This window comes from Hibiscus syriacus, unplaced genomic scaffold, assembly GCF_006381635.1.
Source record: "Hibiscus syriacus cultivar Baekdansim isolate YM2019G1 unplaced genomic scaffold, ASM638163v2 tig00111095_pilon, whole genome shotgun sequence".
Classification (NCBI taxonomy): domain Eukaryota; kingdom Viridiplantae; phylum Streptophyta; class Magnoliopsida; order Malvales; family Malvaceae; genus Hibiscus; species Hibiscus syriacus.
In genome coordinates this window covers 3514219-3531833 of record NW_024062980.1, presented here as the reverse complement: position 1 = coordinate 3531833, position 17615 = coordinate 3514219, and the positions used below count along the sequence as shown (strand labels likewise).

Below are 17615 nucleotides of genomic sequence, written 5' to 3'. Positions count from 1 at the left end.
GTAAATATTTATAATATTATTATAATATTTGATTCCAATATAAGGTTTTATATAATCATGTACTATACATCTATATTTCTTTTATTTTTTCATGTCATAGACATATATTATAAAGAAATGAGGAAAAAAGTTATTACGGCAATCGATATATTAGGTAAATGGTAAGGTCTGCATTATTACAAATTTTATAACTTTTTTTGTGTAATTAAGAATTTAGTTTCCAAATTGTAAAAATTGTTAATAAATTTGTGAAATATTTAGATATTCATATAATTATATAAAATATTACCTAATTCATAAGTTTTTTGTAATTGAAATAATTTATATAATTGGTAATACTTAATGTAATTTATTTTAGAAATTTACCCACGTGACAAGACGTAACGAATTGTGTGCTTATGAACATAATCTACAAGGCTAAACTGTAAAATAATCTACCGCAAAAGCTATGATTTATAATTTTATCTGTGAAATCAAATTATAATTTTACCCTTACTAATGCATGAGTTCCACTCAATTATGTTTTTACATTTTATTTTCATAATTTAATACTAACATCTTTAAAAAATAATTTATTTTTATTTAATTAAAGATAAATAAAATTCATGATTCATGTATTAAAATATTAATTACAAATTATTATAAAATATATTTTTATTATAGTTTAAGTTGATATATTTTATATATCATAATATTAATAATTGTAAATATAATTAAATTTTTATATTTTTAATTTATAATAGAATGTTTATACTGATATTTTATATTTTTAAACTCACTTTTCGAAAGTAATATCAAATTGGCTCTTAGATCAAAATAAATTTAAATATAATTTATTTATTTATAATAAAATTTAAATCAGTATAAAGTTAGATTTGAATCTATAAATATAATTTACACGTTAGTCAACATTATCATTACTATTGATTCAACTCAAATAAGCAGTTCAAATTGATTTAAGAATATTTTCCTATTTTACTTTAGTGTAAATTAGTCATTGTCAATTTAAAAAAAAAGTAAATTAATCTTCTTTAATTTTAAAATTATATGTATAGAGAGAACACTTACACTGTGTAAAATTCTTTTATTTTTACATCTTGTTAAAATCAATGGATTGAGATAAATTAAAGGTTGAGATTAACTCTTTTTTTTGCACTGAATATCTTCTCATTTTTTACTCTTAATCTCAATCTTTTATTTCTCTCATCCAATAGTGCTAAAAATGTGTAAAACCTTTTTAGTTTTACATAGTGTAATTGAATCGTACAACTATATATATTAAATTAGCTGACCCTTATTCCCATATGTAATAGAGTAAGGGGGAGATATAATAGTAGGCTACCCGGGAGATATAATAGTAGGCTACCCCCAACGCTAAGTTAAAAACAACTTCTGTGGGAGACCTCCGAATTTCGTGATAATAAGCTACCACTATATATATATATATATATATGTCAAACTATTAAGTTTTACACTCTTTTATAGTCATTGGATATAAATAAATGGATGACTTAAATAAATCTTTTATAACTCATAAAAAATTCCCAAAACTTGCGGTGAAATAATAACCCTTTTTTGTTTTTACCATAAGCTTCATCTCTTTCCTCCTTTTTCCCTCCTTTTTTTTCAAACAGAAAAATCAGTCGACAATTTTTTTTTCTTTTTGCCATAAGCTTCATCTCCTTCCTCGTTCCCCTTTTTTCGGACATAAAAATCAATCGATAATTGGCAGGCATGTAATTGTTTAAAAATTTTAAAAACCTCTTTTTTCTTTTCACTATAAACTTCGTCTTCTTCATCCATCTCTTTTCGTTTCAGACAGAAGATATCATCCTTATTGAACCTAATCGTTCTTCTTTTCTTAGTTACCATTATCTTCATAAATTAAAATGTCTGTAATTGTTCATAAATTTTAATCTTTATTCTTCAATTTTGTATTGTTTCATTTGTATTCCTCTTTTAGTTTCCCCATTTTTTCTCGAAAGTGTATAAATGGTATGAGATTCGATAAACGAAGAGAACTTGAGAACCTTGAATTATATAGAGAGAGAGAGAGAGCTTGAGAACCTTAAATTTTATTTGTTGTTTTTCTAAGTAATTTTGACTCTGAATTCTTCCAAGTTATTTCTAAGTTTTTGAATATAATTTACCTATATAGACAAAGAACTTGGGAACCTTAACTTTTATTGTATTGTTTTTCATAATTAAGTTTTTATGTATATAAATATCATGTTTTATGTGTCACATCAATAAACTATGCTCTATATTAATTTATTTTTATGTAATTTTAACAGGTTAAAGAAATGTTATCATTAGTTGATACCCAACTTATTGGTGATGATCAAAATATACAAATGAGGGAACATGGTGTCACATAACATTGGTAAAATTTCCAATAAGCTGTTAAATGATCTCATAGTCTCACATAGCCATCAGGTAGATCATAGAGGGGGAACCCGATCATCAAATAACAATCAGTACAATACCCGCTCAATTGAAGCATTATTTCGATCTTATATAGCAGTCAAGCCAAGCTTTAAGGATATCTGTTGTATTGTACTAATGTAACTATACGTGCATGACTGGGGCTCAAGGCCGCCAAGCACCAACAATGCCCCAAGAAGCCAATTGGGGTAATCTAACCACACACTAGTGTAGCTCGACAAACAAAGGTGAGGTCATCCCCTCACTAGCTGCTATCTCGCTCGTTATCTCATTTAGAACGTTATGTAATGGTTTATTAGTCTGTTACTGTTGTTAATTTATTAAGCTACTCTATTTTGGTCATTCTTTACTTAAGGGCATTTTAGTCACTTCTATCTCTAAAGAGGTCTATATGCAGTTCATGATATTACGATGATTATTGTGTTTACTGGTTGTAATGTTAGCTAGCTCAATACTTGACTAGAGTTCATTTCTAGATAGCGACACTCTAGTCGTTTTTATCGTACTTCTCCTCAATACCCATTGAATTGGGGAACAACTTATACGTTCTCGATTCACTGATGTTCTCGAAGTACATGATTTCACTATTACACAATCTGAATTACTTATCAGACCGCTTGTCGGTATATTCTCTACAATGATCATTTTTCTTAATTATTTGATGCGAGCTTGACTGAAGATACTTTAACGTATTACACTTAGTGTGGCTACTTCGGTTGTAACCCACTCCTATGAGTGTTTCTAATATCTTTGGTTATTTATGTCACTCACGGAATAAGTCTCACTATTATGGGTTATCCTTAACTCATATGGGTCTTAACGAGGTCAAATCTAACCATCTAAAATAGGTAATATTGATACTCTACGATACCATATGGTCAAGTATTGATACCCGATGAGTATCGATACTAAAAGTGGCTTTTGTTTGTTGAAAATTGGCCTAGTATCATAACCAAGTACCCTTAGCATCGATACTGTAAGGGCAATATCGATACTCCCCATAGCAGTATCGATACTCCCAGTTAAATTTGCCCAAAATTTGACCAAGTTCATCTAGTATTGATATTGTTCATCCAGTATCGATATTCGAACCCAAAAATATCTTATTTAAGCCGAGAAACACCCAAAAATCACTCTAAAGGTCCTAGTTTGGTTCCTAATCATGTGCTAAAGATTTAGGAAGTTACTTAGGGTCATACAGTGGCATAAAAATATATGTTTTATGCAAAAAAAATGTCATTCAATCATAAAATTAAGCATAAACCCCAAAATACTCAAATACTCAAATCTAAACAATTTATCATGCTTATGAAAGCCATAACACCATAAAAGATTAGAAATACACTACCTTGATGTTAGGATCCCGAAATGAAGCTCCTTTGGCTAGCCACCACTCTCCTCCAAGACTTGGATGATAAACCCACCACTTTTTCTAACCAAAACACGAAAACAATTTTTTGAATCACAAAAAATATTGTTGGAAGGTTTAAGGATGGATTTGAAGATTAAACCATGCTCAAGGATTTGCCTTTAACTTATGCAGCATGGGGGAGGAACAGAGCCATCTTGAACATTTTCGGGACCCTGAGCGAAAATAAAAAATAGGCCCTGATTGAAGGAAAATACATTCCATTACTTTAAACAACTAATTTAATATCGTAGAAAAATTATTAAACTTTTTCGAACATCAATTTCATTGTTTTGTTAAGAAAACACCTTAAATACGACTAAGAGAATAAAAAAAATCAAATGTGGGTATAAATTATGATATGGAGCTTTATTTTGAATAATAAATTAAAAAAAATAAAGAATAACATATTATGTTATCGTTAGATTGAGATTGGAGAAGACTAAGAATTAAAGAATATTTGGTAAATTGAAAAATAAGATTTGTAAAAAAAGAGACAAATATGATTAGATTTAATTGGAAATTAAATGAATTAACGAGAGAAATGGAGAAAGGGATTAGAAATTAAGAATTTTATGAAATTGTAAAAAATTAGAGGCCTTAATTATAAAGATAGAAATCGAGATTAAAAAAATAGGGCCCTCAATTATAAAGGTATAATTGAGATCGGAAAAACTTAGGGACCTCAATTAGAAAGTTAGAAAGTGAGATTAAAAAAACTTAAGGGCCTCAATTATAAAGTTAAAAAGTGAGATTAAAAAATTAGGGGCCTTAATTATAAAAGTAGAAATTGAGATTGAAAAAACTTAGGGGCCTCAATTGAAAAGGTAGAAAGTGAGATTACAAAATTAGGGGCCTCAATTATAAAGGTAAAATAAGGGATTGAAAAGAAAATTAGAGACTTCAATTACAAAGATAAAAAGTGAGATTGAATAATAGTAGGACCTCAATTATAAAGGTAACAAATAAGATTTTAAAAATCAATACCTAATTATAAAAATGGAAAAATGGGAGCCCCAATTACAAAGATGAAAAATGGGGGCCTGAAAACAAAGTGATGAAGTGGAACTAAAAAGATTAACTTTGAGAAAGACAAAGCTTCCAAAAATAGTGGAAAATGTCCAAGCTGAATACGCTAGTGCTGACGGATTGATGTGTGAAGTACACAAATTTAATGTTTGGTTGATTACCAATTTTACATTTCTCCTATTCCATTTATGACAATTTGACCATAGAAAACAATTTAGCTTCACTAATATATCTTCTTTCAACAACAACAAAAAAAAAAAAAGTGTGCGTGTTTACGATATTCATTAAGCATTGGTGAACGGTCTAAAAAAATTATATAAGTACGCATCATTATTAATTTTTTAAATACTTTGAGGTCAAAAAAATTATATAAGTGCGCGTCATTATTAATTTTTTAAATAGTTTGAGGTCAAAAAAATTATATAAGTACGGGTCATTATTGATTTTTTAAATAGTCTAAAGTGAAAAAAATTATATAAGTACGCATCATTATTATTTTTTTAAAATAGTCTGAGGTGATTATAAGTAATATTTGTTCATAATCTTTCTTAATCAATAATAACACACACTCTAGACATAACTATTTGAATCAGGTTTCAAATCGCGGTCGTGGTCGTGTTTTCGGTTATTTCGGGATAACCGTGATTGCGGCCGTCGCGGGCGCTATTGCGGGTGTAGCGGGTAACTCGGACGGCGACGAAACTGCTATATCGCAGATGAAATCACGTTTTCGAAACGTTTTTTGAAACCCTAGTTTAAACCTAAGACTTCAAGGAAGAACAACAATCTCTTTTAACTATTGAGGCCACTCAATGGGTTCTATATCGTTAACTATTTAAAATTCCATTAAAATTAATCAATAAGTATCTTTAGTAAGTATAAACTCGTTATTCAATACAAATTAGTTCATTTAAAATAAAAATATTTATGCATCCACAAACCGGGATGGATACACGATTTTATGTTAGAGGAGGAACTTGTAAAATTTTAGAGGAGGACGAAAAAATATAATAGAAAATACATAGAAAAAAATTTAAAAATAAAAGAATTTGAAAATTTTAAGGGGTGACTCCCCCACCCTCTAATTCGATCCATCTATGTCCACTAGTGTTGTTATATTTGAATCAGATTTTTGAAAGGGTAATATTTGAATCACATTATTTGTCTCCATTATGTTGTTGCTAACACATACCATAATTTTTGTTGCTAGCAAATTTATCTATCACATTGATTCGCTTATAATAAGGGTAACAGACAGAAAATATTAACACATTGATTACAGACCATTTAAAATTTATCCTAATTCATGCACTAATTCAAAAAGAAATCCTAATTCCTTAAATATAGAAAATTAATTACGAAAATATGGCATGAAATCCAAGATTATCAATATAAAAATTCTGGTCGTTACTCGGGAATTTATTGCCTAGAATCAGATTACATAATTTCTATTCAGCAAAATTAATGATAAAACATATAGGCCCCTCTATAAATTACATTGAAAATCACTGTAGAAAGACAATCAGAGAAAATGAATTATCAATACTCTCCAATATTCCCATTACTTACATTAGCGTTATTACTACTATCATCACCTCCATGTCGTGCAACATCACACTCTTCTTCTTCCGTCAACAATTTTCTCCAATGCATTGCCAGCAAATCCGCATTGTTGCTCGAATCAGTTTACACCCCTTCTAATCCCTCTTTTGATCTCGTTCTCCGAGCATTAATCCGAAACCGTCGGTTCTTGACGCCTCAGACGCCGAAACCGGTTGCGATTGTGGCTCCTACTCGTGTCTCCCATGTCCAAGCTACCGTTGTTTGTGCGAGGGATACCGGCGTGCAGATCAGGATCCGAAGCGGCGGCCATGATTACGAGGGCCTATCGTATAGATCAAATGTCACGTTCGTCATTCTTGACATGTTCAATCTTCGATCGATTAAAGTTGTTGTTGATAAGGAGTTTGCCTATGTTCAAGCCGGTGCGACACTCGGTGAACTTTACTATAAAATTGCTAATCAAAGCAATGTCCATGCCTTCCCTGCTGGAGTCTGCACTGGTCTTGGCACTGGTGGTCATTTCAGCGGCGGTGGATACGGTAACTTGATTAGGAAATACGGGCTCTCGGTCGATAACATTGTTGATGCTCTAGTTGTTGATGTCAAGGGAAAGATCCTCAACCGGGCATTGATGGGTGAGGATCTTTTCTGGGCCATTAGAGGAGGTGGTGGAGCAAGCTTTGGCGTCATTGTCGCATGGAAGATCAAGCTGGTTCGTGTTCCAGCAAAAGTGACGGTATTCAACGTGCCATTCACATTAGAACAAGGCGCCACCGATGTCGCCTTCAAGTGGCAACAAGTTGCACCGAAACTGCCTGATGATCTCTTCATAAGACTACAACCAACTGTTGTAAACGGGACTATAGTTGTTAAGTTCATCGGTATGTTCCTAGGAGAATCCAATCGACTTGTTCCACTGGTGAATCGAAGCTTCCCCGAGTTGAATCTTATGAAATCAGATTGTAAAGAAATGAGTTGGCTCGAATCGATTCTTTACTGGGACAATTTCCCTCCTGGAACACCGGTCGAAGCTCTACTCAATAGGACACAAGGGGCGCGAGGCTATTCGAAGAACAAATCGGATTACATCAAGACTTTGATTCCGAAATCGGGTTTGGAAACCATATGGAAGTTGTTAATCGAGTTGGCGAATACTACGACCGCGAACGTGATAATGCAATGGAATCCATACGGAGGAAAAATGAGTGAAATCCCGGCATCAAGCACTCCGTTTCCCCATAGATCAGGGAACTTGTTCTTGGTTCAGTACATTGTTTTCTGGGATGAAGAAGGGCAAAACGTCACTGACCGGAATGTCGATCGAGTTCGATACATGCACGATCGGATGTCTACGTTCGTGTCAAAAGAGCCGAGGGAAGCGTTTCTGAATTATAGAGACAATGACATCGGTAGCACTGCAAGTGATGAGACCAATTTCAGTGATGCTCTGGTCTATGGGAGCAAGTACTTCAAGGATAATTTCCCGAGGTTGACGACGGTCAAAGCTATGGTGGATCCCTCCAATTTCTTCAAGAATGAACAAAGTATTCCTCCAAACATCAACTGACCTCATCCTTGGCCATTGCTTCATTGTATTTCTATTCTTATAATAAATTAATATGTAGGGAGTCATTGTACTCAAGCAAGACTTTATGTTAGGAGGATATATTTCCGTTGATTCTCTCTAACGCTATATATACATGGACGGACATAAAATTTTATGATAAGAGTTGAACTTATAAAATTTTAAAGATAAAACAAGTTTATAAAATTTTAACAGATAAAACAATAATTTCAATAGAAAATAAAAAGTAAAAAATATCTAAAATATATAATAATTTAAAAGTTTTAGAGGAGAGGACGGTCACTTATTCTCATTATTTCATCCCTTAATATATGTGTGAAAACAAAAACCGACATATAATTTTGTTTTTAACCGACAAAAAAAACCAAACAATAATAAATTTAACTATAAAAAACTTTTCTTCATTCAAACTTAATTCATTTACGATTTTACGCATCTCTCACTCCAATTGACTTGAATCCAAATAACTCTGTTAAGAATAATTCAAGCGTCAAACCATAGTACTAAAAAATTTAATTGACAAATTACAGCCTAAATTATATTTTTTCTTGATATTTTAAACTACTTCAGTTAAAAAAGCCAAAAAATATTATTTACCCCAATCATCTAAAAATATTAAATTTATTAAAAACTATGAATCAGTATAAATATGATATGTGATAACTTTAATTAAAACTTATAGTAGTAATAAGAAACTAGAACAAGAAAAATAATTTTATAAAAACTTTTACCGTTTCATTCAGTTTTACTATTTCTTTCGTTTTTCCCTACCATCCTTATCTTGGTTGTTTTAGACAAAATTTGTTATAACTTTTAAAAGTACAATCTAAAACACAATTTAAAATTTAATTATTTGAAATTGCTGTCAAAAAATGAGTTTGAAAACATAAAATATCCATTATAAACACTATTTTTTAAATTTAAAATATAACATTTAAATTATATTTACACTTATATATGAATCATATAAATTTAAACTATAATAAATTCAAAACAATTATTATTATATATGAATTACAATCAATTTAAACTATAATAAAAATATAAAAATAAAAATATAAAATTATAAAATTATAACAACAATATGTTTTATATAAGTCACTATTAATATTTTAATATATAAATCATAAATTTTATTTATTTATATTTAAATAATTAAATTCAATTATTAAAAATTAATACATTATTTTTAAGGATGTTAATATTAAATTATTAAAATAAAACGTAAATACATAATTGAGTGGAGTTCATATATTAGTAAGGATAAAATTATAATTTTCTTCCAAACACAGTTAAAAATGAAAAAGCTAGAAATTCTAGCTTTTGCGGTTGGTTTGAAACCACCATTTTCACCACAATTGTTTTTACCCATTTAGCATTGATTTTACAGTCAAAACGAACATTTTAACTAAAAGTGATTTTAGAAAGCTTTACCAAATGCACCCTTAATCATCTTTTCCCAACAATTTCTCAAAAACTTATTCAAAATTCTCAATAACTATTCAAACCCCCCCTAATCATACATGAAAAAACTGAAAATTAATAGATTCCCAAGTCAGTCCCTCGTCCCCTCAAAACATATCAATAAACACGATTTGTGTCAGCAAGTTGTATGTTATCGATAGATTAAAAGAAATCTGAATAAATATTATTTTATAATCAGCCCAAAATTAATAAAAATATAAAATAATTTATTGGGTAAACTAAACCAATGGTCACTAATGTTTGAGTAAGTTTTCATTTTCCCCCACTAAAGTATCAAAAGTAACAAATTGGTCACTAACGTTATAGATTTGTAACAAAATGGTCACTAATGTTATCGATTTGTAAAAAAAAAAGGTCACTCCATTGTTATTTCTGTTAAATTGATGGTGTGACAATGTTAATAAAAAGTTTAATATTTAGGTTTACTCTTAAACTATTGCTAAAACATCAAATAAGTCCTTAAATTGTAACACCCAAATATTATCCTATCCGAAATCGAGAGGATTAGAATATTACACAAAACCACCTAAGTGGTTAACCATTTTTTTGGAAAACCAAACGTTACATTCATAGTTAAAAAATAAGTATAGTATAAGTCCAAATGTAATAATTTCACAAAATATAAGTTAGGTTTACAACCAGGGGGAGCTCCCATAAGTATGTTCAATTCAAATAAAGTTTACGACTCAAATATTACACAAGGGTCTATGACAATATTTGCCCACTACTATACTCGAGATGTACTCTGAATAAAATCAAATCTGGAAATTCTGAAGCCAGACGACAATCTCTTCGAACTGAAACCTAATAGCTTGTGCACGAAAACATATTCCATAGCTGAACTCACATGCTCAGTTCCATATAAATAACCCTATTATACTACATGCATCAAACATATAAGCATGCGACTAGTATGGTTATGAATATTTGAGTACATTCAACACAAACAAAAGTAAGCATCATGGTGTAGCTCGGGTAACTTATCATCACGAAACTCACACCCTTATTTGCTTACTATAAGAACCTTAGGCGAGATCTAGGTTGCACATCATCAACATCTCCCTATTACCTTAGGCTAGGTCTAGGTCATTTGTAGGGCAAGTCTACTCTTCTAAAGTACTTGGGATGTGGTCGGGTCACTTAGCATCAACACCACGCCCAACTAGCATTTTAAGTGGCTAAGCACTAATTTAGATATTATTCGGATAATCCTAACTCTATCAATCAATTGACATACAAAGTGAATTGTTTGTACGTTGAATGTAGGCACATTAAATGCTAGGCTGTTGGAGCTGACAGACGTACTAAGTAATACGAAAATAGATTTTGCTTGTATTCAAGAGACTAGGTGGAAAGGGGCTCGCGCCAGAGAGTGTAACGGGTACAAGTTGTGGTATTCAGGCGTAGATAACACTAGAAATGAGGTGGGTATCTTGGTATCCTCTAGGCTCAAGGATAATGTAGTTGAAGTTTGTAGATATCGTGATACAATCATGATGATTAAGGTTATTATAGAAGCGGAAGTGGTGAATGTCCTTTCAGTGTACACCCCTCACGTTGGCCTAGGGGAGGGGGAGAAACGTTGCTTCTGAGATTCGTTAGATGATGTACTTAGGAGCATTCCGGAGGACCAAAGAGTTTTCATAGGGGAGACTTCAATGTTCATATAGGTAGTGAAATCGACTGGTATGATGGTGTTCATGGGGGTTTCGGTTTCGGTAGTAGGAACGAGGAGGGGCATACGTTGCTTGAATTTGCTACTGCCTACGATATAGTGGTCACTAACTCCTTGTTTAACAAGAGAGATGTGAACTTGATTACGTTCCATAGCGGGGGACATTATACCCAAATCGACTACATCCTGGTTCGAAATCGGGATCGATGGACTTGCATTGACTGTAAGGTGTTCCCTGAAGAGGCATGTGCATCACAACACAGATTGTTGGTTTTGGTGTTCTGCGTACGCCACAGGTGGAGCATTCATAGGAGGACTAAACTAGGTAAACCTAGGATCCTTTGGAAGAACTTACATGGAGCGACATCTGATGACTTTAGGAGTAAGGTTTTGTCTCATATAGGTTTTGAAACTACAAACTCGAATAATGCAGATTTGTTATGGAAAAATATGGCAAATTCCATCAGAGAGGTGGGAAAAAAACCCTTCGGTTGTTGACAGGGAAGGTCAAGGATCATAAAGAATTGTGGTGGTGGAATGACGAAGTCCAAACTAAGGTGAAGACAAAGCAAACTTGCTTCAAGGAAATTCTACAATACAATGACGACGAAGAAAGATCGAGAGCTAAACAAAGATACAAGGAGGCAAAGCGAGAAGCCAAGAAAACAGTGGCTAAAGCAAAGGATAAGGCATACGAGGAAATGTACAAGAGATTAGACACCAAGGAAGGACAAAACGACATCTTCAGGCTTGTAAAATCCAAGGAGAATAGGAAAAAGGATCTAGGTAGCATTAGGTTTATTAAAGACAATAATGATGTTCTTTTAGTGAAAGAGCATGATATAAAAAGGGTTTGGGTAGTTACTTCTTTGGCTTATTTAATGACGGTGCCTCTTCCTATAGAGATAGTACAGTTGATGGGTCAGCCGACCATCATACTACGACCAATGACTGGCCTACAAGTAGGATTGAGAGTGAGGAAGTCAAAATGGCTCTTAGAAAGATGGGGAGGGACAAAGCTGTCGGTCCAGATCAAATTCCTATCACTGTGTGGCTGGCCCTTGGAGAAGAGGGAGTTAAGTGGTTGACCAACATCTTTAATATTATTTTAGAGTCTGCCAAGATGCATGAGGAGTGGAGAGAGTCTAAGGTGATACCAATCTATAAGAATAAAGAAGATCCCCAACATTGTGGTAACTACAGAGGTATTAAACTACTCAGTCATACCATGAAGATATGGAAATGGTGATAGAGGCTAGGTTGAGACAAGTTACTAGGGTTTCGGAAAACCAATTTGGCTTTATGCCAGGCAGGTTTACTACGGAGGCGATTCATCTACTTCGACGGCTTATGGAGAAATATAGGGAAAAATAGAGATCTTCACATGGCGTTCATTAACCTTGAGAATGCGTATGATAGCGTTCCCCGCTATACGATCTGGAAGACCTTGGAAACGAGACGAATCCCAACTGCTTATATCCGGGCGATTCGTGATATGTACTGTAGATCTACTACATACGTCAGGACTACAGTTGGCGACACCGAGGCATTCCCGGTGGAAATCGGACTCCACCAGGGGTCAGCTCTTAGCCCTTACATCTTCACCTTGATTATGGACAACATCTATTGTGCGACACCAGACGGTGTTCCATGGTGTATGCTTTTCACTGACGACATTGTCCTAGTTATTGAAACAAAAACTGAGTTGAATAGTAGACTGGCTACCTAGAAGATTGCTTTAGAAGAAAAACATCTAAGGATTAATATTGAAAATGTAGAGTATTTATGTTCAAACTTCAGTGGGAACCAAAATGATAAAGATGTATAAGTATGCATCGAAGGACACGTTCTCCCCTCAAAGGATTGTTTCAAGTACCTATGGTCTATGATACATAAAGATGGGGTGTAGATGATGACGTTACACACCGTATAAAGGCGGGATGGCTAAAGTGGAGGGCTGCTACAAGAATTTTGTGTGACAAGAAGGTGCCTCTAAAACTTAAGGGCGTTGCTGTATGGATCAGAATGTTGGGCAATCAAGAAGGATCACGTAAGGATGATAGAGGTCGCATAAATGAGAATGCTACGATGGGCATGTGGTAGGACTCTGTGGGACATGACACCAAACTCTGCAATTAGGATGTCCTTGGGGGTGGTCCCTGTATCCAAAAAATTGAGGGAGGGAAGACTACGGTGGTTTGGGCATGTCCTTAGGCAAAACACGTCGGATGCGGTCAGGAGGGTAGAGTCTATTACAATCAATGGTGCCAGAAGGAGAGGACGACCAAGGAGGAAGTGGGTAGACTGCTTGAGATTTGATTTAAAGGATTTAGCCCTTACCGAAGACATGACCTCTGATAGGAAAGTATGGAGACTTAAGACCATGGTAGCCGAGTAGTGTGGGTCACAACTATAGGGTGTAGCATCTCTGTCTATTTTTTAATGCCTTTGTATTAATTTCCATGACTTCTACTTTTTATAGGTTTCTGTCATTGGAATTTATGAAGGCTTAGAACTAGGGTAGCGAAGTAATGTTGCCTTAGTTATAGGTTTTAACCCATTAGACTTTATTCCTTCTCGTAGCTTGCTATCGATGAATTTTGTGTATCCTTCTCTGCATGTTTCCTCCTTCTAAATTTAGCCGGGACTTACGTTTCTGTCTATATGCAGAGATTTTTAAGCAGTGATTTATGTACAGGGATTAATTTCAATAAAGACGCGCATATAAAGACTGCATATGAAGACTGTTCAACTATATATTTATTTATTTATTTATACATGCATGTAATTTATCTTTATTTTTATTTTTCTGACTGCCAGAGGTGTTCAGCGAAAGCTGCTCTCAACCTGGCGTTGGGGGCAACCTACTACTCTACCTTCCCTTACCTCATTGCATATGGGAATAGGGTTTTGTTATTGTTGTTGTTGTTATTGTTGTCTCACTTCTCTCACTAGAACAAATCAATGGAACGATTTATCAACTCATCTAAGGATTAAGGAAATTTAAGAAGATGATTCTTAAGGTTTGAGAACATTTTAGAGCCACCCACAAGCTCTAAAACACAAAACCCTACTTAAACCTAACCATGGCTAAACTCTAAGGTTTTCAGCTTAATTTGAAGCTCTAAGGAGGAGGATTTTAAATCCTACCTTCATAAATTCGTACTAGGAAGATTGAACCATAAAAATGTTCCCTTTGATAGCTTCAACTTGAGAGAAAATGGAGAAAAAGAAGAATAGGAAAAAGACAAAGAATGATGAAGAAAAAGAGGAAAGTTGCATGCCTACATCATCCTCTTTAATGGGAAATCAACGTTCAAAATAGTTTAGGGTTAATTGCTCTTTTGGTCATTCCTCATTTATCCTAATTTCAAAATTACCATTTTAATCTACAATGGGCAATCCAAGCCCAAATCACTCCATATTTGAACAAGAGCTTCCTGCAAGCCTAATGGGTTTATTTACTCTCTCACTCGGGTTAGCCCGAACTCTACCTCGAAAATCAGGGCGTTACATAAACAATGATTTTGTAGCTAATTTTTCTCAAAAGTTTTCTAATATATAGTTTTTTTTCAACCACCACACCACCAGAACTATATTCGTACCATCTTCCTTATAAAATGAAAACCACACTATATAGAAAAAAGGAGTTTATCCATTAAAGACAAATACATGAGTATTTAAAGCCATATATTCAATTAATTTTTATGTAAAAGATAATGCTTTTAGGATGGTTCTTATTTTGTAAGGAAAGTGGTTAGAATATTTAACGACAAACGAGAGTTTGTTTAAGTGTGGTTTTCATTTTGTAAGAAAAGTGGTTAGAATATAATTGAGATGATGGGGTGTTTAGGAAAACTGGAAATTGGAAAGCTTTTGTGATAAATTAAATATAAAATCATTGTTTAAGGACCTATTTGATGTTTTAGCAATACTTTAGGGGTAAAACAAAATATTAACCTTTTCATGAATGGTACCGCATCATCAATTTAACAAAGATAACGGTGGAGTGGCCATTTGTTACAAATCGATAACGTTTGTGACATTTTGTTACAAATAAAAAATGTTAGTGACTAATTTGATACTTTTGAAACTTCAGTGGGAAAAATGAAAACTTCCTCAAACATTAGTGACCATTGATATAATTTACCCTAATTTATTTTGAAAATTAACAAATACAAAGAAAATAATTAATTTTGAGAAAAACAATTAAAGTGGAGGTGGTTCAATTGCCACTTGGCAAACGTGCCAAATTTCAATCCAAAAGTTCTTTAAGCTTAACGATTTTGTTTCGGATCTCAATTATGGACTAGAATTTAATCCTGATTCGCCTTATTTTGGTCTCACCAGACCATTGAAAAATATTTAAGCATTGGAACTATTTTAATGAAGGTGTAAATCTTTAAAAATCGTTTATGACCATTTAACATTAAATGTTTTAAGTAGTGAGAATTGCAAATCGTTTATGACCAATTGTTGTACTCAAACTCTTCCTCTTCTTTGTTCCTGTCGTCATTCATCGGATATGGTATCAAAGCTACGTCACCTTGTCGGTTAAGGTCCATTCATCATTTTTCTTTGGGGCTTCCTTCTTTTTCTCTGGTCAAGGAAGTTTTGTTCATGGAAGCAGAGATATCGAGTCATCTGGTGTTCCTCTCTCATCAAAACACACAAGGTCTTTCACTAACAAAAAAGTGAATTTGTTGTAACATGGAATAATTTTTTTGATATGGAAATAACACATTTTGCTCACCCTTCACAGTCATCGGTTTGACAAGTTTCTTAATGGCACTGTTAGAGTTCCTCCAGCGGTCATAGTGTTTGATGAAGGATAAACTATTGAGAATGACAATTATATTAAATCAAATATATCTGGTAACCTTCATATAACTTTTTTTTCTGTCGGACGAGACGTTTTACGAAGTGTTAATTAGTAGTAAGTGACTCAAACTATCTAGCAAGTTGTTTCGCTACACAATTGTGATTATATCAACAAACAATATTTTATCAAAGAGAAGATCTGACAATACTTGACCATTGACAAACTAATTAAAAACAAATGTCGCAAGAGTTTATGTGCGAACACCAAAATTACTACAAATGTATGTGAAAAAGCATACCAAAATCCATAAGGCTCGTGCCACATGAGAAGAGAAAACATGTCAAAAAGATAAAGATTCTTATTCAAAATTAAAAAAACTCAAGAGAAAAGAAAAACATAGGACATAATATGAAAAAAAAACAAGAGAACAAATAATTACAAGCGGTTGAAAACCAACATTATGATTGGTTTCGACGCCGGTTAAACAAAAATCAAAGAGGAAGAGGATGAGGAAGACAAAACAAAAATATTGAGAGAAAATATAGGTTAAAAAAGAAGAAGAAAAATCACAAACCTATTTAGTTATATATTTATGAACATGAACATATTTGTTTAATGTTGTGACTTAAACAAACAAAAATGAATACACATAATTTTAAAAATAAATAAAATGTATCTATATAAAAAAATAGACATGTATCTAACTTTAAAATTTTAAACAAACACAAATCAAACAATAATAAATTTAAAAATAAACATAAACAAATATTTATTTCCTCAAATTCAATTTATTTTTTATCTTACAAATCTCATTCAACCATCAAACCCTAATACTAAAAATTAAAAAAAAAAGTTTAATTGAGTGGCGAATTCAAGCGTTTAAAAATGGGAGTCCAAAAAACTTAATACTTATTTTTTTTAATAAAATTGGTATGCATATTTGCTAATTTTCTTCTTTTTCTCTTAATATATTAAACTATATTTAATAACTTATCAAAAATAATATGTATGCACTTTGTCCCCTAAAGATTCAAGTGCATATGCTCCTAGTTTGATTGATAAATTACTCCCAAAGTATACTTTTCTTAATATTAAAACTATTTTATTAATAATAATGAGGCATAAGACATATTACATTAGAGGACATTTAATTGCATATAGTTTAATTTTTATTTTGTTTCCATGCATTGAGGATATTGCATCCTTCAAGTTTGGGGGAGGTAACGTTAATAGTTGTCATATGTATTCATAATAGTTAATAGCTTTTGCTATAGTATTTTTTTATGACTTTGAGACAGTTAATTAGTGGAATAATTTGATGATATCTGATGATGAAAAAATATTTTTTATGGCTATTTTGAACTGAATGTACAAGACTGTTGAGATGGATAGGATTTATTCTATGACTTGGTTGTTTGTGCTTTAACTGATTCACGATTGTATGCTCTCTATGCTTAGGAATGTTAGATTTTTTATGAAAAAAAAACGATTGAATGCCTTAGCATAACTTGATGGTGAATGAACGTAAATGCCTAATTTAAACTCCTATGTGCAGCTAAATGTGTTAATTGCGAATAAATGCTTCGACATAACCGTAGAGGAA

At 32.6% G+C, this 17615-nt stretch overlaps 1 protein-coding gene across 1 annotated transcript; it reads left to right on the top strand.

Annotated features, from left to right (window-relative positions):
- The first annotated feature begins 6413 nt into the window (after positions 1-6413).
- LOC120152788 (berberine bridge enzyme-like 17) lies at positions 6414-8012 on the top strand. Its single transcript, XM_039164921.1, has one exon. The coding sequence runs from the start codon at positions 6414-6416 to the stop codon at positions 8010-8012; it is 1599 nt and encodes a 532-aa protein (XP_039020852.1).
- Positions 8013-17615: the final 9603 nt, after the last annotated feature.

What these genes read in the sequence shown, in the direction of transcription:
- LOC120152788 (XM_039164921.1), top strand. Translation starts at nt 6,414, where the DNA reads ATGAATTATCAATACTCTCCAATATTCCCATTACTTACATTAGCGTTA.